The 26221-nt window shown below is 40.2% G+C and overlaps 1 protein-coding gene across 2 annotated transcripts in view; it reads right to left on the bottom strand.

Moving 5' to 3' along the window:
* LOC141004670 (CMP-N-acetylneuraminate-beta-1,4-galactoside alpha-2,3-sialyltransferase-like) overlaps nt 1-26221 on the bottom strand; it is a 161698-nt gene that overhangs the window by 62129 nt on the left and 73348 nt on the right. For both annotated transcript variants that reach the window (XM_073476323.1, XM_073476324.1), the window contains exons 6-8: nt 25407-25470; nt 14044-14139; nt 11585-11771 (exon numbers count right to left, since the gene is read on the bottom strand). In XM_073476323.1, coding sequence (XP_073332424.1) covers nt 11585-11771; nt 14044-14139; nt 25407-25470 — 347 coding nt within the window. The remainder of the gene's footprint in view (nt 1-11584; nt 11772-14043; nt 14140-25406; nt 25471-26221) is intronic.

Here is a 26221-nt window from a genome sequence, read left to right as displayed (position 1 = left end):
GCTCTTATTAGAGTGTTAAATGACATAAGGCTGAACACTGACTCAGGCAAGGTGTCAGTTCTGGTCATGTTGGATCTCAGTGCTGCGTTTGACACTGTGGATCACAGTATACTGCTGGACAAGTTGGAAACCTGGGCAGGACTCAGCGGGACAGTCCTAAAATGGTTCAGGTCCTACTTAGAGGAACAGAGTTATTTTGTGACCATTGGTAGTTATCAATCCGATCGAGTGGCTATGACGTGTGGAGTTCCTCAGGGGTCAGTCCTTGGACCCCTTCTGTTTAACCTGTATATGCTGCCTTTGGGTCAAATTCTACAGAACTCTAATGTCAACTATCATAGTTATGCAGATGACACACAGATATATCTTGCACTGTCTCCAGATGACTGCAGTCCAATAGAGTCATTATGTCACTGTTTAGAGCAAGTCAAAAATTGGATGAGCCAAAATTTCCTTCAGTTAAATCAAGAAAAAACTGAGATCATTGTTTTTGGAAATAAAGAGAAGAGGGTTGCTGTCAGTAAACATCTTGAGTCACTGTCTCTAGAAACTAAAGACCAAGTCCGAAACCTTGGCGTGCTGATAGACTCAGATCTGACCTTCAACAGCCATATCAAATCAGTCACCAAATCAGCCTTTTATCAACTTAAGAACATATCCAGAATTAAGGGTTTTATGTCCCAAACTGATCAGGAGAAGCTGATTCATGCTTTTATCTCCAGTAGACTAGACTACTGTAACGGTCTTCTGACTGGTCTCCCCCAAAAAAGCATCAAACAGCTGCAGCTCATTCAGAACGCTGCAGCTCGAGTTTTAACCAGAACAAAGAGATCAGATCACATCACCCCGGTTCTTAAGACCTTACACTGGCTCCCAGTCAGCTACAGAATAGATTTTAAAGTTCTGCTACTGGTTTACAAATCACTGAATGGTTTAGGTCCAGAATACATGAATGACATGTTAGTAGAGTACAAACCCAGTAGAGCTCTGAGATCTACTGACTCAGGTCAGATAGTGGAGCTCAGAGTTCAGACCAGACATGGTGAAGCAGCATTTAGCTGCTATGCTGCACACAAGTGGAACAAACTACCAGCAGAACTGAGATCAGCCCCAACTGTAAGCACTTTTAAATCCAGGTTAAAAACATTTCTCTTTTCACGTGCTTATAGCTGAGAACTTAAAACTTTATCTATTTTCTTTTATTTTACTTTTATTTGCTCTTGCTTCTAACTCTGTTTTCAGTGTTTTGTTTGTTTTTATTCTGTCTTATGCTTCCTTTTTTTTTTTGTTTTTTATGTTTTGTCTTTATGTAAAGCACATTGAGTTGCCTTGGTATGAAATGCGCTATATAAATAAAGATGCCTTGCCTTGCCTTGCCTTGCCTTACTGACAGCTGCAGTAGCAGTAGTAGTAGTAGTAGTAGTAGTAGTAGTCATAGCAGCAGTAGTATTCATAGTAGCGGTCGTAGCAGTAGTAGTAGTCGTAGCAGTAGAAGTAGTAGCAGTAGTAGTATTCATAGAATTAGCAGTAGTATTCGAAGAAGAAGCAGTAGTATTTGTAGTAGTAATAGTATTATAGTAGTAGTATTCGTAGCAGCAGTAGTAGTATTCATTTACATTTACATTTAGGGCATTTAGCAGACACTTTTGTCCAAAGCGACTTAGAGTAAGTACATTACAGCACTTTGGTCAACTTTGGTTGTGTTAAAGTGCTTAACAAATAAAGTTGGATTGGATTGGACATTTGTCACAAGAAAGAAACCACAACATATCACCGTTGATAAAGTAGAAAAGAAAAAATATAAACAGTTTTCAAGCTCTCATCTGAGCATGGTAGCTGCTATTTATCAAGGATACCTTAAGTACATAAGTGCTATGGTTTAAGTGCTAAGGGTAAGTGCATACAAGTGCATTTCTTTTTTTTTTGTGGGTAGGAGGGGTGGGGAGGGAGTCATGCTATGCAGGGTCGAGGTGAAGTCTGAACAAGTGAGTCTTGAGTCTTTTACGGAAGATGGTGAGTGACTCTGCCGTCCTGACATTCGTCGGGAGTTCGTTCCACCACTGGGGTGCCAGAGCAGAGAAGAGTTGCGACTTCGCGGAGCGGCCTTTGTTTGCTCTTAGCGATGGCGATACCAGCCGGCCAGCTGATGTAGTAGAGCAAAGTGCTCGTGCTGGGGCGTGTGGTCTGACCAGTGTTTGGAGGTAGATGGGTGCAGTTCCGTTGACGGCCTTGAAGGCCAGCACCATTGTCTTGAATTGGATGCAGGCTGCAACAGGAAGCCAGTGGAGGTCACGGAGGAGGGGGGTCACATGGGAGAATTTGGGTAGATATTCATAGAAGTAGCAGTAGTATTCGTAGTAGTAGTACTCGTAGCAGTAGTAGAAGTAGTAGTCGTAGCATTGGTAGTAGTCGTAGTCGTAGTCGTAGTAGTAGTAGTAGTATTTGAGGCAGTAGTAGTAGTAGTAGTAGTAGGAGTAGTAGTAGTCGTAGCATTAGTAGTAGTAGTGGTAGTAGTTGTAGTCACAGCAGTAGTAGTAGTAGTAGTAGTCATAGCAGCAGTAGTATTCTAAAACCGGTCGTAGCAGTAGTAGTAGTCGTAGCAGTAGTTGTAGTAGTAATCGTAGTAGAAGTAGCAGCAGCAGCAGTAGTAGTAGAAGTAGAAGTAATACTACTAGTAGTAATAGTAGCAGCAGCAGCAGTATTAGTAGTGTTGGTAGTAGTAGTAGTAAATAGAGTAGAAAGTAGACATATTAATGCTGCATAATTAGCATTAATATTGACACTGTAAATAATGATCAGTTCATACTCTATCACTTGGTGGGATGCGATGTAGGCCGAACAGGAGTGGATATTATGATAGTGCTAAAGCACCCCAGAGAAAGCAATACCCTGAGCTGAGGCCTGGGGGAAGAGGTCAACACCACTCAAACACTGATGAAAAAACAAGTGGAGCAAACAAAGGCAGTCAAAGCAGGAAGCCCCTGTGTCAGTACACCTGGGGCCATTACACTAAATACCATTTGTCCTGATGGCTCTTTATCAGCAGTAACTAGGATACCTATCCCTGAGTTCACTCAGGTATGTTGTGGGGAAGGGAGATACCAAACAGCAATGATATAATCTGTTAGTTTACTAGCATAGTACTGTTACCCAGTTTGACTGTAAACTCCAAACTGACAGATCAGACAGTAATCCTGCCTGACTACGAACATTTTGCTCTTCTATCTGTGCCAGACACCCAACACCTTTGTTAGCTGGCTGCACTGGGAAGACACAACAGTCTGTGGAAAGGCCATCTATACCATGCAGATGGGAGCCAATGACCAGCAATTCTCACATCCCTTTAATAACAGTATCAGTGAATATGTTTACATAGATTTAATCCAGATAAATTCATATCAAGAAACATTAGCATAGATCAGTTTAGGAAGTCTGTGTTATGTAGTACAGTGGCAATGTATGTGCTCAAGATACCCGTCTACAGTCACACTAGTTGTGGTGTAAGCTCTTACACACAGTGGTGCTTTGAGGACGGGAACATTTTGAAAAGTCAAAAGTAATCAAAATCATACTGTCATACTGTATGGACACTATGCATAGCTGTACAAAATTGTAATGAACTGTCAATTAATCCAGTAGTTGCCAAGACATTTGATTTAAAACCAAAAATGTCAACCTCATGGTAACATGAGAGGAAAAGTCAGAGGATGAACAGAGTCAGTCATGGCAATGTTTTCAACAGTTGTTGACATATTTCAGTGTGGTGTAGCAGTGGACAGACCAACAGTAGCATTTTTGTATCAGTGACATTAGCATGGCTCAAAGGCAACAGGGAGAACAACTCCTATAGTACAGTGTATAATTAGAACTACGTCATTTGCATGCATGTGACCCATATTGTCAAAAACACAGACACATATTTCTTTATCTACTGGATTAGACTGAGGTTCAGAGTAAAATGTCTCAACAACCACTGAATGGACTGACATGAAAATTGATTCATCCATAAATGATGAATTGTGATAACTTTAGTGATCCCTTAAACTGATCATCTTTGTATCATCATCAGCCTAAAATGTCATTGTTTCTAATACTTTTAACTAGGGCTGTCAAATTCACCGCGATAATAAGGTGCTAATGCAAATTCTTTCATTATGACCCTCGGTCCGCCCCGTAGTTTGGGGAATCAAGAAGTGATGCAGCAGTAACGTTGTGGATGGCAGCAGAAACAAACCTCCTTGAGCAGAAATGGATAAAGAAAAGGTCTTTTGAATGACAAGTTGAGCTTCAAAGCCCTGACAGATGGTTCTCTCCACAAGAACAAAGTTATTTGCATTTACTGTCAATGTGAACTGAGTTACCACTAGAGTATGTTGAGTCTCAAATAACACCTGCTGGCCAAGCACACAGCTGATGCAGAAAGCCTTCCTCCCCCCTCTCAGACTAAGCTGGATAGTTTGCAACAGAGATGCCTGAACAACTCTACATGAGACAAACTTGCCATGTTATGCTTTCAGCATATTTTTTGAGCATGCAGTACCTTTGAGGTTATTCTGAAGAATAATCTGGACAGTATTTGTTGTTGTTTTGGATTGTTGCAATAATAATAAACATACATTTGCATAAAGCATATTTGTCCACTCCCATGTTAACTATGGACAATCATGCGATTAATCGCGATTAAATATTTTAATCGATTGACAGCCCTACTTTTTACATTTATGACTGATACCTGAAAAACTAATGACATTAAAATCAATCTCAGCTGTGAAGTCTGATGGTACTAAGATCAGGGGTAAACCCCTGCCCATTCATAACTAGTGTGTGTGTGTGTGTGTGTATTCATGAAGTGGTGTGATGTCCTTTTGTGAAGCGTTATTGTAAATAAAGTCAGTCTCATCAGCTTCAAAGTCCTTTAACACCATTACTGTTTATCCAGCCTAACTGTGTGGCAGTGTCACATGTCACAACAATACTGCCTCCACACACTGCCAGCAAACATATAGCTTCACTTCTGAAGCTATACAGCAGGGCAGATTGTTTTAGGAGCCCATCCACTAGGGGCACTGTGGCAGACTTGGCTAAGTAGTCTTATTAATTTTTATGGGAGTAATAGTTACAGTTACAGCATTGCATTACACAGTTTTAATCTGTCAATCAAGTCTGGTCATGTTAACGATGCGACTCCATTTCCCAGTTGATGCTTGCAAGAAGAGAGAGAAGAGAGAGAGAAATCTAAGCTATGATGTTTACATAGCAGATACATTGTCTTTGCACTGTTAAGACTGTAATAGCCGTAGTTCGGAGTGGTGAAAATGTGTCATGTTGAGACGCAATCCGCACTGAACGGTCCTGTAATGATTGTGCTTAAACAACTCCAGCTGTGATCATTCACAAGCACACAGTGTTTACTGACAGCAGTTTAACAAAGTGATCCTGAGCCCATGCAGTAACATCCTTTATACAATTATGTGTTTGCAAAGTGGTGAAGCTCACCCCATCCTGAGCCTTTCAATCATGATGCCATCACCTGTTACCAAGGAACCTGCTGAATGTACCAAACAGGGTTTTTTGGAGCGTTCCACAGTGTCCTAAGTTGTTTGAAATGTGTTAACACATGTAACGTAAATCAAATTGTCTCAACTGTTTTCAGTTGATATGTCAAAAAGATCAGCAAATTATTAGATTCTGTTTTACAGTGTTTTGTAATTTTATTTTTTTTTGGAATCAGGGTTGTACGACTGACAGTTTGAGTGAAAGCATATTAAATTATGGATACACTAGCTCAAGGTCTAATGTATAAATATACAAATAAAACTATCACTATTAAATCTGCATGTTTTCTGACTTCATTCTGGTAATGGGAACATGAACTGTATAACTTTTTTTTTCATTATTAAGGACATAAAGACAGCACAAACATAAGGACAAGCAATCTTCTTTGTTTGGTTGATGCACAACAATGAAAATAATTCATGTGGGTGGGTTTTACAAGCATATTTAAATGCACGAGCTGCAGAGTTCAGGTCATGTCCACTGTAGTCAAGACACAAGCCAGTTGACAACAGAGGGCAGGGATGTAGCAATACAGATGCTACTGTGTGCACACAGTCTGTGCTTCCACCTGTCAGTGGCGGGGAAATGTGATCCAGGAGGCATCAGTAATAAGACTGTTTCATAACCAGTTCAAAGTTCCTTGTTGTACGTTTAATCACTTATGATTGTCTATCAAAGAACCTTGTAAGAACTATAGTTACTCTATGGTACCTCCTATCAAACGATATAGAAATGGTGCTTCTTCTGTTAAGAAAATATAACTTCCGTCAAATCCTGATGCTTTAGGCTGGCAGCTCGGCTGGATGCCAAACCCTATTGTCAGTATTTAACGACCTGGGAGTGAAACTCAACAATCAACTCTTTCTCCTGGAAGTTACATTTTGTTGCTTCGGATACTCGTGTTTTTACTCAGTGAATCTCAAGATGGCCTTCCAGAAATCTCAATGCAGAAACATTCAGTCCATCAGGCTAAGACTAATGCAGTAATGCACAGCAGCCCAGCAACAAATCCTGTCTTTGTGATGAAGATTATTTTTGTTTAGGCGCTGATTCAACTTTTTGGTCATTTTGAGGCTGCAGTTTGTGTTGTTGTTGAATTGTGCAATATTGACTCTACCCCTCATAAAATAAAAATGAAGCCCAGTAGCAGTCATTACTCAGATCTATTTGGTGGTCTAAGAGCATTTGGCCCCATTTGCTCTCCTGTAAGGGAGGAGGACTGCAGAGGGAGTACAAAGCAGGTATGTTGTGTCTCCGACTCCAGGAATGTGTTACATTCTGACTCAAGCATGCACAACCATAAAGCCTGAACCCAAAGCCTGTATGTCTTACTTTCATACATGCACAGGCAACCCTCCCTCTCTACTACAATCCCAGTTATCTAACAGTGATCACCATCACTCTACTCAAAGACAGACCCCTCTGTCTCATCTCCTCTGTGGCAGCCGCAGCCACAGCCACTGAGTACAGCTGCTCACTACAACTGTGTGGGCCCGGAAATCTGATATGTTCACATTTAGGCCTGGGCGATATGGCAGAAAAGTCTGTCACAATAGTGGAGTTTAATATGAGCCTATATCAATAATTATTGTATTTAATGACCTGCCCTATTTTTATCATTTTTAAAGACCAGGTGAAAAAAGGTTGATTTGACCTTTTATTTTGAATTTAACAACTTAATCCGGGCACACAGGTTATAATTATGTTAACACATCAATGAAAAACACACAAATAAAATTACATAAATAGGTAAAAATACTGTCATACTAACGAAGCTGGTGCGGTGAGTTGTAGTCGCCCCGGTGGTCACGCCCACCACTCACTGTCCCTGGGCTCATGGGGCAGAACAAACAGGCTGGGTGTCAGAGCAGCGGTGGGCAGAGCCAGTCTGTCTGCTCTATCTAATGAGCCCTGGGACACTTCGGCAGCGAAGAGCCGCTCCCGAGGATGAGTAACAGGGAGAGGAGAAGCAGAGGACCGGGACAGAGGCCGAAGGAATCGGTGTGTTTGCTGGCATGGCTGCGGCTCATAGGCCGTTGTATCAGACCACGAGAGAAGCAGACATTACCACAGCCACTGTGTGACCTAACAGTTTTACTGACGGAGTAGAGCTGGTCTGCACTGCAGTGGGATCCATAATAATGCCTCACTCCACACACTTCTCTTGTTGTCAGTCACATGGCGATGGTGCAACTGAACTACACACCTGTTAAATGACTGGCTGTTTGTGTTTTAGTCGTAGCACCTAGGGATTTGATAGGCTGTTTGAGCCAGAGAGAGAGCACATGTGGGATTTGTCTGTAAAATGATTGGATGTTCGCATGTTACTTGTAGCTCGCTCCATTATCAAGGGATATGGCAGACTGTTTATGGGCCGAGGCATATTCTTAAAGGCTTTCCATTGGTTTTGCATGTAATTCATACATGGGAAACTGCTGAAAATTTTATTCAACTCTTTTATTTTTCCTATTGATGATGTGTCTATCATCGATGCATATCACTGTTGTTTTATTGCCCAGGCCTATTCACATAACAGATGATACACAAAAGAAATTAAAAAAATAGTCTTACAGATGCAACATTTAGGCAGACACATTCAGACTGTTGTAGCAGTGCAGTGTAACTGGGCAAAGGATGTGAACCATATAGTTCACATAATTGTAGGTCAGGTGTACGGAAAAAAACAAACATCTGTGAAAATATTGATAAATAATATGTACTCAATATATATATTGGCCGATAACAGCGACACCTGCCAGACTTAGGGCGGGAGAATGCAGATGGGCAGTGTGCACAGTCACTGATCCTTTTATCCCATGTATGGTATCTTAGTGGACGACAGCCGACACAACACTGTTAATGGTGAGGTGAAAGAGGAATGATGTTGGTGTGCTGTGAAGTGCAACTGTGAAACAGCACAGAGCTCACCGTCATCTTTTCCTTCCTCACACATTCTCTATGTACTTGTCCCAGCACTTCCCCCCTGATGACAACACTCAGGTCATGAACAACAGTAAGGTATAATTGGTCATTACTGGAGCAACATGTAGTCTGTCAAGCCTTAGTGACTCTATAATCACCTATTATGATGCAGTGACCATCTTAACGGACAGAAGTATGATGTAGTCTGAACCCAGCATGAGGCCTGATAGATGTATCGCAGATAGCCACAGCAATTCGGATGCTGCCGTGCATCTTTCCACATGACAGAGAGGTCTCTGGGATTTTGTATTTGACCAACGTCTGGCTCTCGTCACAAGTTTCCCCGGCAGCCTTTCCATGTCTGTCTCTCACCTCCTTGTTTTTCTTACCTGCCTGCACCCTGCTGCTCTTTCCTCTGCTTTGTGCCACAGGCCTTTCATGCCACAGTGTCCTGTTATGTCAACTCAGGTGCACAGCATGTGTGTACATGTTTATTGACCAAGGCCATCATTACTAGCTCAATTCTGCAAAAATACAGGACGCATATGGCGGTGTTGCTTTCCTCCATTCTCTAAAACAAAAAAATTAAAACTTTGAAACTGCTGACTCTATCATTACAAACTACTAAATTGAAATATACATGTTTAAAGCAGATTTCTGACATCTCGAAAAATGTGTTTCTATCAACCTGCAGTATATTAATGTGAACATACATATTCAAGATTTAATATTCATTTAACCAACCTAAGAAGTTGTCATTATTGCTTCCCATCATTTGTGTCTCTTTGAATTTTATAATATGGTTACTTGTGATCCATGTGTCTTTAATCAGCTGGTGGGGGGACATCTGTCTGGATGAGAACCAGGGCTGATGGAGTTACATACAATCCTGATGCAACTCTTTATTTTGGAGTCTTTGTAGTAAAGAAAAAACCTATGATTGTGTGAGTCAGCATGACATGAATGTTTTGTGTAGAGAAGCAGCAAAGACAAAAAGTCTAGCCGTGTACTCATACCATCAGTCATAAACCCAAGTATTACACTAAATCAAAATCTGACTTGATGATGGCACTAAATACAGTTAAGGGATCAACCAATTTATTGTAATTTATCCTAAAGGGGCAATCCATTCAACAGTTGATGAGACATTTCAGTCAAAACGTAATGGTGTCATTAGGATATATTGTGTGCCATAAACATGCGTCGGCTTCATCAAAAATGAAGCAAAAGACTGATGAAGAGCGAGAAATGCAGCTTCTTTGTGGAGTTAAAATAGTATGAAAGCTCGCACACATAAAAAACAGGTGTGTGCATGTGATAAGAGCACACAAAAGAGTATCAGTGAGTGGAAAACTGTCCTCACAGTGGGAGCCTTTCTGCCCTGCATGCAGTTAAAATCATGCCAAAACCTCACAAACACACAAAACATGTTTTACTCACGCCCAACGATTCACAAACAAACTCAGTGTGGTTTGCAAATACAAAACATCATTCACAAACTAATGCATTTTGTTTTGCAAATAAGAAACGTACCTATCAAACAAATACATCATGCTTCAGAAACAAATACAGCATGTTTTACACATACAAAGAAACACATTTCTTCAATTACAAAAAAATATCCTTCAAATACAAAAACAATTCTATAGTTATTGTATATAGTCTATAATAACCAGATCAGACACTGATTCAATATTTAACTGTCATGTATCACCACAGTAACAGAGTTACATACATTGGCAGCTGTAAACACTCATAAAAACATTATAAAAAAACATCCGGTGGTTTGGTGCCTACCTGTATACTAAACATATAAGGAGTAGTTAACGTTTATAATCATCACAGAACGTTACAGACGTTGTTTTTGGTTCCTATCTGTTTCTCAAATATATTCGTACGTGTGTGAATGTGTAAATGAGAGACATTAACTTATAGCACTTTGTAGAAGGAGCTTTATAAAGTTCACTCAATTGACTTGTATTAGTTCACGGGGCTGAGCTGCCTTCTCCAATATGGCGGCGACGTCGATGTATCGCAGCAGCGGGCCAACCCGCTCAATGAGGCGTCTATGTATATATGACTATGGTAGCTCCTGTTGGCGGCCTTGAATAAAGATTTTTTGGGGAAAAAAAATCGTCGTGGCAGCCTTAAATTGACTCAACAGCGCCGCCTGCTGTTGTTGAGTGCAAATTACAGGACATTTGTTAATTTAATTTTTTAAATTTTAATTTATTATACTGTTTTAATCCCACAAGGGGAAATTCTTTTTATCACTCACGTTATACATGCATGCACACCCACACACACACACAGTGTATAGAGGAGAACGAGTGAATGGGCAGCCATCTGCAACGGCGCCCAACGAGCAGTGTTAGGGGTCGGTGCCTTGTTCAAGGGCACCTCGGCAATGCCCAGGATGTGAACTAGTATTCTCCATTACAAGTCCGTATCATACTCTTTTTTTGGTCCGAGTGGGACTTGAACCGGCCACCTTTGAGTCCCCAAGCCAAGTCCCTACGGACTGAGCTATTGCCGCCCCAAGAAAGTTTACTGGCATTTGTGTGTAAATCTGAAGGCATTTGTGTGTGAATCTGCAAGGCAGAAAAATAGTGCCAAAAGTCATGTGACAGTGGTAAGATTGTGCCAAAAGTCACGTGACAGTTTTTCGTACTTGTAGAATTGTTTTTTGTACTTGAAGGATTTTTTTGTACTTGAAGGTTGTTCTGTTTTTGTACTTGAAAGATTTTAGCTTGTACTTGAAGGATATTTTTTTGTAATTGAAGAAATATGTTTCTTTGTATGTGTAAAACATGCTGTATTTGTTTCTGAAGCATGATGTATTTGTTTGATAGGTACGTTTCTTATTTGCAAAACAAAATGCATTAGTTTGTGAATGATGTTTTGTATTTGCAAACCACACTGAGTTTGTTTGTGAATCGTTGGGTGTGAGTAAAACATGTTTTGTGTGTTTGTGAGGTTTTGGCATGAATTTAACTCCATATTCGTAGCCCCGAAAATTTTATTCAGGACAGCCCGACTGAGTGAGTGAGTGAGGGAGCCCTATTACCAACTGTCTGGCTACAACTACATTCTTAAGCTGCCTTACCAGCCTCTGGTTGAAGACCATGTGTCGAAGCCACTTTAAGTCCAGAGCTTTAAAGGCAGAGAGGACAAACAGGGACTGAGTTTCGTAGCGTTCCGTCTTCTGGATGGCACCCTCTGGATAGGTGATCCTCATGGTGGTCTTGGAGCCGACGTCTTTCTCAAAGCCTTTCACTGGGGCCTCATTTAACCTAAATGCACACAGATGCAAAATCAATCATGGAAAGCACTGTCAAATAGACTCAAAACGTATATAAAACTGTAAAACATTTTGTCAAATTATAAAATACATAAGCTTAAATGATAGGTCAGATCACATTATAAGGATGTCAGAGTCCAAAGGCAGGGAAGTGAGATCTGATCACAAGTGGTCACATGAAGCACATGTCGGGACTAATGTCAATGTCAGGTGTCAACTGATGGGCATAAAGCTGTCCACCTGTGATCGGATCACTCAGGGTGAATGTTAATACCAGGGATCTCATTTATAAAATTCTGCAGAGAATCCACACTAAATGTTTGGTACGTACAATTGAGGAAATATAGTACGGCAAAAAATATTCAGATTTATAAAACCTGGTGTATGCCCCAAAAGTGCACAATTTCCTTTTATAAATCCCAAATCAACTTGAAATTTGCAGACATGGATCTGCTTCATATAGCGCCCTCTAAACACCCACATTAAACCATAAATGGTCAATGCAAAGCACCTTATGAATGTTAATGAATGGAAATTATCCTGCTGATTGACAGTTAATAAGAGTGAATCATGGCCACAACCGAGAAGAAAACGAAGAGTAATTTTTTCTGGCACAGGAAATGACGTGTTCGTAAATGAGATTAAAAAACACGTTGTTAATTCTTTCTTTCACGTTGTCCTCCAGCAGTGCGAAGACATTGAAAGTCTGTGTGTCCATCATGCACCATTACGCACAAGTGTCACTGCAGTATTTATATTTCATCAGACTGACTGCTTCTTACCTGCCAAATGATCAGGACAATCAGTGGTATCCCTCCCTCTCGGATATCATTTGAAAATGGAAGTTTGATACGTGAACACTTTCTTTATTGAAGTTAAGTTACTGTGAACTCGGCCTGCATCATGATTAGGACTCATAATGAGGATATGGAGTGTAATGATTGTGTGAGAGCTGTCTCTGACTTTATTTACAAGTTTCAATAATTTATACAATCCTTATGTGCTGTTGGTGACACTACACTGGGTGAGGTGACTGGAGAAGGCAGAGTGTGTGTGTTGTGTTCTGTCCGAGTGCTTAGGCAGATGCTTTGGCAACATTGTTGTTAAACTTTCATGCCAATAAAGCCCCTTTGAATTGAATTGAATTGAATTGAATTGAATTGAATTGAATTGAATTGTGTGTGTGTGTGTGTGTGTGTGTGTGTGTGTGTGTGTGTGTGTGTGTGTGTGTGTGTGTGTGTGTGTGCGTGCGTGCGTGTATGTCAGCGTCAGCACAATCCGGCCCTCTCCGCTGCGCGCCGGGGGATGTGATGGTGTGGCAGCACTTATGAAATATCTAGCAGACTTTGATTTGAGATTTGGCTTTGCTTATATCTTTTACAGTGGAAAGGTGCTTATGGAATAAATATGGTACACATAGTATACACAAGTACACATAACATGGCTGGTTTGTATGATTATCATAACATGGTTCTATGATAAACATTTGATATTAAGTGGGATTAAATGTTTGAGAGGCTTCATTTTACAATCTGAATTCACACCTCACCATCTGCATTGTCAATTCCCCTCCCCTCCAAAATGTTCGTACACATTGGTCAGAGTTTACTTAAAGGTGCACACATTCTCCTGTCAGTTCATTTTTATAGATCACAACTTTTGGACGTGGCGTATGACTCTTTCAGGCCCCATTTTGTGCGGAAGCAATGTTTATAAATGAGAACCCAGGTCTAATTTCTCTAATAGTGGCTCTGATTGTGGATGATTGTTCCTGTCAGACAGGGTGGTTTAAGTATCTCAGAAACTGCTATTTCCTGGGATTTTCATGTGCAAGCAGTCCCTAGAGTTTAAAGTTTATATAAATTAAATGTATATTATCATTTTTATTATTATAATAGAGAATGGCAAGGTCGACAACACAACTTGTGGTCATTATTTACTTATATACTTGGCTAATATTGTAATTTGGGGTCAATGAGAGATGAGGACAGGAGAGGAGATGAACAACCAGTGTCTACTTCAACCCTGTCTCCAAACTTCAATGTGCATGGTTTTGAGACAAGTTACACATGAGCTTTCTGGCTCTTTATCAGTCTTCTGGCTCTTTTTCAGTGCAGCCAACGCAAAATACAAAACAAAACAAAAAAACAAACCCAGAAGCTTTCAAACACCGATTTTCACGTCAGTTACCATGGCTACAGTAGAAGCATCGAAGCTTTAAAGCATGTGGGTCATCAGTATAGTACTTCTGTGTCAAAACATACCTGACCACCACATCAAACTCATCAATCTTCTGTCCAAGAGACTTGTTGGCCAGGATTCCTCCATTGCCTACGATAATGCAGGTCTTACAGTTCAAACTGTAACACAGAAAAGATGCAACATTATGATGTGGTACATGAGTAATCCAGTCCATAGGTGTAGTGCTGCCAGAGCGCTGCTCCACCGCCTCTAATTTCACCAAGTGACACAATGAAATGTTCACAGTTTGCATATATCCGAATTAGAAGATAAACCTAACATAATATGCATACAAGAGACTTGGTTGAGACAACAGTGGGATTTTGTGATTCAGGGTTATACAGCAATTAGGAATGATAGGGAAACTGGAACAGGTGGGGGTGTAGCAACATTAGTGTGGGATGGGATGAAGTTTAAGATTTGTAAATTAGGGAAAGAACATGAGTCTATAGTTATCAAAATCTGGACAGGGACAGATGAGTTGAAAATAGTCAACTATTATAATTCATATAATAGATTGAGCATTGACACGTTAGAGGTTGTGGGTGGACAAACTTATCTGCAAAAACTGGAAAAGGACAAAGCCATTGATAGGCCATTACATTACTGACTGTACCCCGGGGAAGCCATCCCATGTATCTATGGACTCCCCAAGATACACAAGGAAGGAACACCACTCAGACCCATCATCAGCAGCATCAACTCAGTTACCTTTAACATATCCAAGCACTTAGCCAGTATCCTAGCTCCTTTGGTTGGTAACACTCAACACCACTTCAAAAACTCACAGGATTGTGCCAACAAGGTGAGAGAAATAACACTGGACCCAGACGAAACAATGGTTTCTTATGGTGTCACATCACTTTTTACATGTATTCCCACTCAAAAAGCGGTTAAGATGGTGAAGAAACGCCTGCTACAGGACAGCATTCTGTCCAGCAGAACCAACTTCACCCCAGACCCCATCTGTGCTTTACTGGACCTCTGTCTGATGACCACCTACTTCCAGTACAGTGAAGGTTTCTACAGACAGAAGCACGGCTGTGCCATGGGCTCACCGGTGTCCCCAATAGTGGCCAACCTCTACATGGAGGAAGTTAAGAGCAGAGCCTTGATTATCTTCACAGGAACTGCTCCTAGCCACTGGTTCAAATATATGGACGACACCTGGGTCAAAATCAGAGCAAGGGAAGTTGAAGCCTTCACAGAACATATAAATGCTGTGGACAATAACATCAAGTTCACACAGGAAGATGTCAGAGGAGACAGTCTGCCCTTCTTGGACTGTGCAGTACACATTGAAGAAGACAGAAGCCTCAACATTGAGGTGTACAGAAAACCTACACACAGATCAATACTTGCTGTTCGACTCTCATCACCCACTGGAGCACAAGCTGGGGGTCATCAGAACCATAGACATATATACATAGACGCCTCACTGAGCGCTGAATCGTACGTCGACATCTCCACCATATTGGATGTAGCAGATCTGCCCCGTGAACTACAAGTCAATGGAGTGAACTTTATAAAGCGCCCTTCTACAAAGTGCTATAAGTTAATGCCTCTCATTTACCCATTCACACACGTACAAATATATTTGGGAAACAGACAGGTACCAAAAACAATGTATGTAACGTTCTCTGATGATTATAAATGTTAACTACTCCTTATATGTTTAGTAAACAGGTAGGCACCAAACCAACGTATGTATTTTTCAAATACGTCACTAGAGAGGACGCGGATCCCACCATAGAGGAGAGCATACTGAAGGTGTTCCCATGGCAACAGGGACACACCAGGGTCAGAGGAAAACGGATGGAGACACTGGTGAGAGAGAAGCTTCAAGAGTTCAGGAGATCACCTGTTCATTAAAAATATGGTCATCACACAGTTTAGCAAGTGGACTGAATGGACATAAAGAAGGTAACTCTGAGTTACTCAGACCTTTTCTTTATAAATAATGTTAAATACCGATTGAACAGTTTAGCAGTGTGGCTTATGTTGGATTTATCTAGTGGATATGGAGTGTACGTGTAGGTTGATCACTCCTCCACTGGGGAGGGCCCCAACCATCTGGGGGGGTATTCTCCCTCCACCTACCAACAGGGACTCAAGAGGGACAAGGGTCCCCTTTTTCAGGGAAGTATCTGTTTCTGTTCTAATGTTCTTGACAATGTGTTACTGTTTATTGTTCAAAGTAGGGGAGATCTGTTTTTCTATTTTTCAAAGCAAGAAATCTGCACTTGTTAAGGGCACTATCACATATGATACGACACTCAAAGCTAAAATCCTGACTGTAGATAACACATGGTTAACATAATTTCTCTAAATGTTAATGGGCTTCTCAGCCCAATCAAACAGAAAAAAATTATTATGAAATTAAAAAGAGAGAACATAGATATAGCATTTCTGCAGGAAACTCATATGACCAGTATAGAACACGAAAAACTCAAAAGACATTTTATTTTCCTCTTCAAACGGCCCAAAACATACAAGAGGGGTGGTTATACTGATTTCTGGAAGAGTAATGTATGAACATATGACGACTATTAAGGATAAAGAAGGCAGATTTGTACTGATAAAGGGGAAAGTTGATGGAAATTTGTTTACCCTTTACAATGTTTATATCCCCCCTGGCTCTGAATCAGATTTCTATATAAAAAATACTAGACAGAATCACAATAGAAGCACAAGGAACTCTTTTATGTGGTGGAGATTTTAATATATTTAAATCCAAAAAAATACTGAAGAAAGTAAACTCAATAATATCAGAGGTAGGACTGATTGATGTCTGGAGACAACTAAATCCATCACGTAGAGACTTCTCTTTCTTGTCCTCTCCACACTCAACATACTCAAGAATAGACTATTTCTTGTTATTCGGAACCGATGTCAGCAAGGTACAAAATTGTCACATTGGAACAATGGACATATCTGATCACTGCTCATTGTATTTGACCCTAACAGCGACATATAGAAAGATGCTTACACATTGGAGACTTAATTCAAGCATATTGAATAAACATAGGATTGAGCAGTTTGAGAAAGAAATAGCCGATTATCTAGAATGTAACGATAATGGAGAGGTGTCTCCGTCAGTGCTCTGGGATGCCTGTAAAGCAGTAATGAGAGGAAAAGTGATTGCATTAACATCCTACCTTAAGAAACAAAAAGCAGAAAAACTCAACAGCCTTCAGGAAGAACTAAAAAACCTTGAGTCCAAACACAAGAACTCAATAGATCCTAGAACTAAAGTTGAGATGACGAAGAAAAGAAATCAAATAGACGAAATACACACTCAAGAAATTCAAAAGAAATTGATATTTACTAAACAAAAGTATTATGAAGGGGGTAGTAAATATACAAAACTATTAGCATATAAACTACAAAAACAACAGGCGGATAACACAATATATAAGATAAGAGACCCCAAAACCAAGGATGTCCACTATCAAATGAAGGAAATAAAAAATTGTTTTAAGGAATACTATGAAAAATTATATTCACAACCTCAGACCGACACCAATGAAAAAATGGAGACATTACTCAAAACTTTAAACTTGTCAACCCTCACAGAAGATCAAAATAAATATCTTATTTCACACATAACAAAAGAAGAACTTTACCCTGCTATAGCCATGAAATGCTATAGACTGAAAGCCAGTAAATCCCCGGGCACTGATGGATTTACATCAGAGTGGTATAAAAATCTGAAAGAGGCTCTGACACCTATTCTACTGAGTGCGTTTAATTGGGTTCTGGAGAGGGGGGAGATTCCAGCGTCATGGAAGGAAGCGATCATCTCAGTTATACCCAAGGAAGGGAAAGATAAACTGGAGTGTGCAAACGACAGCTCAATTAGTGTACTAAACCTGGATTACAAATTATTTACCTCAATTATTTCAAAAAGACTTTTATATTTATTCCAATCAGTACCTATCGGGAAACCAGAACAATACTTCACAGAGTGGGACAAAATCATTTCTAGATTTATTTGGGCTGGGAAAAAACCAAGAACAAGATATAAAACTGTACAACTATCAAAGGAGAGAGGTGGATTGGCCCTTCCGTGTCTGAGGGATTACTACAGAGCAGCCCAAATTCAGCCATTAGTTGACTGGTGTAAACCCAACTATTGATCGAGATGGAAAGAGATAGAAAGCTCGGTGGGGAGGGGACTACCACTTAACACGTCGGTTGGAGACCCTTCATTGACAGACGGTCTTTTGGACCCCAATAACCCTTGGATATCTAGTTCCCTGAGGACATGGAAGGAGCTACTTAAAAAGTACCAATTGAAGGACTGGACTGAAATTTTTAAATGGTTTGCTTATGACCCGGATTTCATGTCCAGTAAATATGATGCAAGGTCTAGAAGCTGGATTAGAAATGGTCTTACTGCATATTGTACCCTCTTCAAACAAGGAACGGTTATGAGCTTCCAGGACCTAAAGGACAACTTTAATCTGCAGAATCAGGATCATTTCAGGTTCTTACAAATCGGGGATTTTATTTACAAGAAATTTCCAAGGGGAGGCCCCACAATTGAGGAAGAAATCTTTGTCATTTTTCATAAAGCCTATGAGGGTGCCACCTGCCAAAACATTATATCTAAATTATATACTGCTATTCAACATTTAAAGGGTGATCATATTCTGAATATTAAAGCAAGATGGGAAACAGAGGGCAACTTCACAATAACAATAGATGAATAGGGCCGGATCTGCAGACAGCGATGGTCTACGACAAGCTCTCCCTCCTGGAGAGAATTCAGCTGAAAGAATGTGACTCGATTCTTCTGCACTCCAGCACAAAAGACTAGTTCCTCTAACCAGACAACCTGCTGGAGGTCCTGTGGAAGTGCACGGGCCAACCACTTTCACATGTTCTGGAGTTGTCCCTCTGCGGCTCCATTTTAATTTTAATAATGTACCCTTGGGGATTTAGAAGAGCTTCACTGGGGAAAGCAAAACAAGTACTTATTAAGAGTGTTGTTAGTGGCTTGCAAAAAGGCACTGACCAGAAAATGGCTTAAGACAGACATTCCGACCATTAATGATTGGATTGACTTAGTTTATAATATTTACATTAAGGAGAGAATTACTTTTACATTAAGAACTCAGATTGATATGTTTAATGAAAATTGGTCTAAATCCAATCCAATCCAACTTTATTTGTTAAGCACTTAACACAACCAAAATTGACCAAAGTGCTGTACAGAAGAATAAAACAAAAATAAATTAAAAGACATAAAACATGAGTAAAAATAATAATAGCCACGCAATAAAAAGCAATGAAAATAAGAAATTAAAACAAGGAGATAAAGAAAAAAACATCTTACTAGGTGTCAAAGGCCAAGGAGAAGAGATGGGTTTTAAGAAGTGATTTAAAAACAGACAGAGAATAGGCCTGTTTAACGTCCATAATTAAGGAGCCGACACAGCAAAAGCACGGTCCCCTCTGAGCTTGCGCTTAGTTTTAGGCACGCTCAGGAGCAGCTGATCAGCTGACCTGAGAGAGCGGGCGGGTGTATAAGTGTGTAGAAGCTCAGAGAGGTAGGGCGGGGCAAGACCATTCAGGGATTTAAAAGCAAATAAAAGAATTTTAAAATGGATCCTAAATTGAATAGGCAGCCAGTGGAGTGAGGCTAAAATGGGGGAAATGTGCTCGTGTTTACGTGTGCCAGTTAAAAGACATGCAGCTGCATTTTGCACCATCTGGAGACGGGCGATGGAGGACCCACTAACCCCCACATACAGTGCATTGCAGTAATCCAGCCGAGTGCTAACAAAGGTGTGGATTACCGTCTCAAAGTGCTGCCTTGACAGAATTGGCTTTATTTTGGCCAGCTGTCTCAAATGGAAAAAGCTTGATTTAACAACAGCCTTGATCTGACTGTTGAGCTTAAGCTCAGGGTCCACTTTAACCCCTAGGTTTGTGATGCTCGGTTTGATATACTGGGCCAAGGAACCCAGATCTACGAGGGGGGGGGGGGGGGTCCCAGTGGTGCCACCAAAAACCATCACTTCTGTCTTTTTATCATTGAAATTTAAAAAGTTCATAGCCATCCAGGCCTTTATGTCGTCGAGACACTTAAGTAACAGCCTGACATCGTATTTATCTTTCTTTTTAAGAGGCACATAAATCTGACTGTCGTCCGCATAACAGTGAAATGAAATGCCGTGCTTCCTAAGTATGGAACCAAGCGGGAGCAAATAGAGAGAGAAGAGGAGAGGGCCAAGAACTGAGCCGTGTGGGACTCCACACGAGAGAGGAGCAGAGGAGGATACAGAGTCACCAAGGCTGACACAGAAAGTTCAATCAGCCAAGTACGACCTGAACCACTCCAGTGCTATGCCCCTGATGCCCACCCACTGCTCCAAACGTGAGATCAATATTTCATGGTCCACTGTGTCAAATGCAGCAGTTAAATCTAAAAGCACAAGGATAACACAGTCACCAGAGTCAGTAGCTAAAAAGATATCATTAAAAAGTCTTAAAAGAGCTGATTCAGTGCTGTGCAGGGTTTTAAAACCAGATTGGAAAACCTCTGGAATATTATGCTCTTCCAGAAAGGCCATTAATTGACTGTGCACGATCTTCTCCAGGGTTTTTGAAAGAAAAGGTAGTTTGGAGATAGGCCTGAAATTAGCAAGAACTGCAGAATCTAGACCAGGTTTTTTAATCAGAGGTTGTACTACTACATGTTTAAAATTTTCAGGGACCACACCTGAGGACAGACTGCTATTAATGACTGCAATAACAGATGGCCCAACAGTGGGAAAAACCTCTTTAAATAGTCGAGAAGGAACAGCATCATTTGGAGAACCTGAGGGCTTTAAGTGACCAACAATCTCCTGTTAAAAGGAAAGAGTCACAGGCTCAAACTGGTCAAAGACAGCAGAGCAGGGGACAGAGATTGAGGGGTCATAAGCCGAAGGTGAGATAATGGCCCTAATAGAGGTAACCTTATCAATAAAAAAGTGAAGGAAATTTTCACACACAGCAGGGGAGGCCTCTATACAGACAGTCTGCGGGGCATTAAGAACTGAGTCAATAGTGTTAAACAAAACACAAGGCTTGTGACAGTTTGACAGGATAATATCAGAGAAATGTTTTCTTTTAGCATCTTTCACAGTTTTCTGATAATGATGCCAGCAGTCCCGTAACATTTGAAAAGACACCTGCAGTTTGTCCTTCTTCCACTTGCGCTCAGCTCTACGGCACTCACGTCTGACAGCATGAGTCGTGTCATTTAGCCAGGGCTCAGATTTAGTTTTAGGCTGCCTGGTTTTTAATGGAGCCACAGTGTCTAAAAGCGAGCGAGACGGGCCTTCAGCTTCACCAGCCGGCCGCTGGAGCCGGGATGCAGCAAAGGTGAGCCGGGACCCTCGCCAAGAGCGGGGGCAAAGTTTCACGTCCACCATCATCCAATTTTACTACATCTTCAGCAGAAAGTCGAAGATCCAGCAGTGTTAGGCGATCATACACCAGTAGAGAGTCGACATCCAGAGCAAGAAACGAAACGAACAGCATAAACACACACAGCACTGGCAGTGACAGACGGCAGGCCACACACACTGGCGCCATCTTGTCTCAAAACGAAATGGATCACCCATGTACAAAATATAAGACCTGATTCTGTGTAGTGCTGCTTTGTTTACACTGAGGGGGCTTATTTTTCAACTTAAGATGCTTCTTATTGTTTTTAAGGATGAATTTGACTGGGCAGTTGAATATACATATGGATGTGGAGAGATGTGTGTCTGTGTGTATGCATGTGTGCATATATATAAACCTACAAGCAGACTTGCTGCTCATTCAAGGAACAGACTTTCCTGCTACTGTTCACTGTATGTTCTGTGTCCAGTGGGCACATGTATATCTGTACTGTGTTCTGAAAAATGAAAACTCAATAAAAAGAAAATATAATAAAAAATGTTTTTTTTTAAAACACAGAAAGTGCAATCGACTTGACTCTGGTATCAAATGGAATTGCAGGCATCACAACATGGGAGGTGTTTAATCAGTCACCACTGGGTAGTGATCATTATCCGATTAGAAATAAGGTGGGAGTGGAAGTGCAACAAGAGCAGGAAATAAGGATACCAAGATGGAAATTAGACAAAGCTAATTGGGATATGTTTCAGAAATTAAGTGTGAGAAAGTGTGAATAGGTTAGAAAAGAAGATATAGTAGATAGGGATGAATTCAATAAAGGGTTGTTTGCAGCCATAATACAGTCATCTGAAGAAACAATACCATAAGGTGTAGGATGCAGAAGGAAAAAAAGTGTACTATGGTGGGATAGGAATTGTAGGCATGCTATTAAAAGAAGGAACAGGGCGTTTAGACAGTTAAAAAGCACCATTCATTAGAAACGCTATTTGAATGCAAAATATCACAAGCAGCAAGTTAGGAAAGTTATAAGAAAAGCTGAACTGACTTTTTGGAGACAATACTGCAATACTGTAGGGAGAGAGACACAATTGTCGGACATATGGGGAATGATCAGAAGGATGAGTGGAATCAAAAGGAATATATCAATCCTGGTATTAACAGGCAATAAGAAAGTAGCAATCAGCAATATAGAAATGGCAGAATTCCTGGCAGAAACATTAATGATGGTTCATAGCTCATCAAATTTGTCAGCTAACCCCAGGCTGTGTAGGGACAATACTCTTTTGCAGAACACAGGTGTGAATGTAAGGAAAGCCAGAACAAAAAAATGCTTAGATCTGCCATTAAGTTTGACAGAATTAAAGAGGGCAATTTTAAATTCACGACAATCATCACCAGGGAAAGACGGTCTTTGTTATAGTATGTTAGCTCACATGGAAGACAGTGCACTTACAGTATTAGTGTTATTCAATAAAGTTTGGGACACAGGGAAAATTCCAGCAACTTGGAAACAATCAATCATTCTGCCATCTTAAAACCCAGTAAAGACCTATCAGATCCTTTAAGGTATAGACCAAGGGCACTTACCTCACGATTAGGAAAAACTATGGAACGAATGATGACTGAAAGAGTAACATTATCTCGAAAGCAAAGAACTTTTCTCTCCTTTTCAGAGCGGATTTCGAAAAAGGAAGAAATACAATGGACCCCATCTTATACTTAGAGTCAGACATAAGGAAAGCACAAGTCAACAGATGAATGTTGTGATTTTTACGAGCAGCAAATCTACTCCGTCAAATATCTGTTCTTTTATCTTCACGATGTTGTTTTTGTCAGGAAATCATGTACCACCTGTTGGACCTCCTTCCACAGGTCGTTTCAACACACAATTATTTGATTACACACAGTTGATCTTTATTCAACGTACAAACAACTGGCTGTATCACTGATTACTTTGGAGTGACATAGTAGTTTTCCTGTTGTTTAGAGTCAGTGGAGATTCTAATTTTGACTTCTGAAGACTATAAATGTCAGAGTTCTTTACTTTGTATTTATTCTCAATAAAGTTCTCAGTTAAGTTAACACAAGTCAATGTGTCACACTTTGGTTAATATTATGATTATGAAGTCGTGCTGTGGTACATTAACATATGTCCTATGTTTAGTCTGTGCTGCTTAATTCTAGGTTGAAAAATAAATACATTCCTAATTGTCTCAGCTGGCTGATGAAACAAGGTCAGTACAGTGTGTGTGAAACTGATGAGGTCCATATAAAGACAAAAACTTAACAAAAGACACAGTTGGTTTATAACTGATCTGGAATCCAATCATTAATGTTGAAGTTTCAGGGCAGATGGACAGACCATTTAACCAGGGAAATTCTGTTTAGAAACATATAACACGTGGCGTTTTTCGTTTGTAGAGAATATGTGGATATTGAACCATTAGGTCCAATATTTTAAGCAGATACAAAGAGCCCATCCAAGAAAGTTTGGAATTGCCTGCCACAAAAGCTTGATTTGGTTCAGTCAGATGACTGAGAGAAGAGCGCCATTTTTTTGGAATGATTTTTCATGTTTATAGATCCTTTTTACAATTAAAAATGTTATTTTGTGTGAGGCGTCTGCAAAAAAGTTATGTTTTGTACATGAAGAAAAAAATGCTGTACAATGGTTCAACAACAGTGACAACTGAAAGGGTAGAACGAGACAGAGATACTTCTGAGAAACAGTTAAAAACAAAAAAGAAAACACCAGTCACCAGTGGAAAAAAAGACTGGAAGCTCAGCATCATAATTTGTCTAAATTTAAATAAAACAAGTTCCTATTTCAGTGCACAATGATGCCTAAAACAATCTAAAATTAACAGGTGTATTGCTTTAACAAAGATAATCTATAAAACATCAAAGAAGAAAAAGAAGGTTAAGAAAAAAATGGAAATTTGACCTTAATACAATACAATTAATGCGTTAAGTAAAGTATTGTATTTTGTGAAGAGTGATGAAAGGGTAACTTACGTGTTTTTCAATCTGGACCTTATTGTCCCATGAATTTGTGTGTGTCTACCAGAGACAACTATTTTTGAAATCACTCTGGTATGAAGCGAGACGATGTATCTGGCAGCTGCAAAACAGACTGCAATGTAATTCCAATAATGTGAACGGTGGCTCCATTCTATTAAGTGTCCCAATAAGCCATGTCATTGAAAGAGTACTCACAATACCACAGCTCTGGAACTGGCTCACCTAACCAGAATGCAGCCATCATTAATGTTAAAAATCCACATGTGCTTTTTCTGCTTTGACAAAGCAAAATGTCTGCTCTGAAAAGGATCTATTGAGCACCGTCAATGTACTTTGCCCCCGACAAGCTCAGATTGTTACTCTTAGTGTCTGAAATGGAAAGGACAGACCTTTTTGTTAAAGAGTGAGATCCTTTCTGTTTACCAGAAATAGTCATTATATTGCTCTCATCAAAGCCACCATACTCCATTTACAGAAACAGAAAGCTTACCATCATAAAACACACTTTATTCAAACTCACCAGGAACAAAACAAAACTCACCAAAACCTTCTTGGTTTGTCTTTCCACTATTACAGCAGTCACCAACCCTGGTTGGTCTGAATAAACCACAAATGATCTTACTCTTTAAAAAAAACATCTCTCTCTGTAGGGACACATTCTGTAATGTTGGGAAAATAGGTTGCAGGTACAGAAGTTACCCTTTAGGTGGTCTATATTGCTGTATATATTGCATTTATTGTCATTTGTATAGTTTTCTGAAATGATGGTAGTGCAGTTTTCTATACCTAATATTTAAGGTAACTTACAAATCAGATGACTAATTGATGGACCAAATATAAAGAGACCATCCATCCATTTAGAACGGTCTCTGTTAACTGATTATGGAGACTTTAAGTACAGAAGAAAGCGGTATTGTGATGGCTGCACTGTGTGGAACTGACTCGACAACTAGCACCAACATACCTGTCCACTTCTTCCCCAAGGCCATAGCTCTTTGTGGCTGACAGAAGAATATCTATGATCTTCTCTGCAGAGAGACAAAGACAGAGACAGACAGAGAGAGAGAGAGAGAGAGAGAAAGAGAGAGACAGAGAGATAGAGAGAGAGAGAGAGAGAGAGAGAGAGAGAGAGAGAGAGAGAGAGAGTAAATGCATGCCATATTAAACAAGAAGAACACCAACCAACACATGCGTATCCATTATTATGATTATTGACATTAAAAAAAGAGTTCTTACATTTTGGTCACATCTTAAATCAATGACTAGGGCTGGGTATCAAAATTTGATTATTTTATGCCACAGACCAACTTGCCTTGATACTATCCAGTATTAAAAAAATATCCTGTCATTCGTTAGCAAACGAATGACAGTCAATACCTAAGGAGTTCATCTCATCAGCATCAGTGAACCAATAAGCATTCAGTATGCTTGTTGTCCAAGTGATTGACTGTCACGAGGCATATCGAAAAAAAAACCACTAGGTTACGTCCAGAGACTCAGAGAGCTCACCATGTGTATGTGTAATGTAGTCTTTTGTTATTTCATAAAATTGGTTTCAATACAGTTTTGCTAAAAAAATGTAGCGATACCCAGCCCTGCACAAGACACACTGAGCTTTCAGATACTCACAATCTAAGACCTGAATCCCAAAAAGAGTCCCTTCTGTCAGGAGGTCCAGAGACTTACTGTTCAACCTCAGAGCAGCACTGCTTTCCAACCACCAATCCGAATAAACCATGAGGCTTATGTGAAACTCAAAACAAACTGAAGGCCCACAGA

Source organism: Pagrus major, chromosome 11 (genome assembly GCF_040436345.1).
Source record: "Pagrus major chromosome 11, Pma_NU_1.0".
NCBI lineage: Eukaryota > Metazoa > Chordata > Actinopteri > Spariformes > Sparidae > Pagrus > Pagrus major.
Note: the sequence above shows the minus strand (reverse complement) of the source record. Positions and strands in the feature narration are given on the sequence as shown.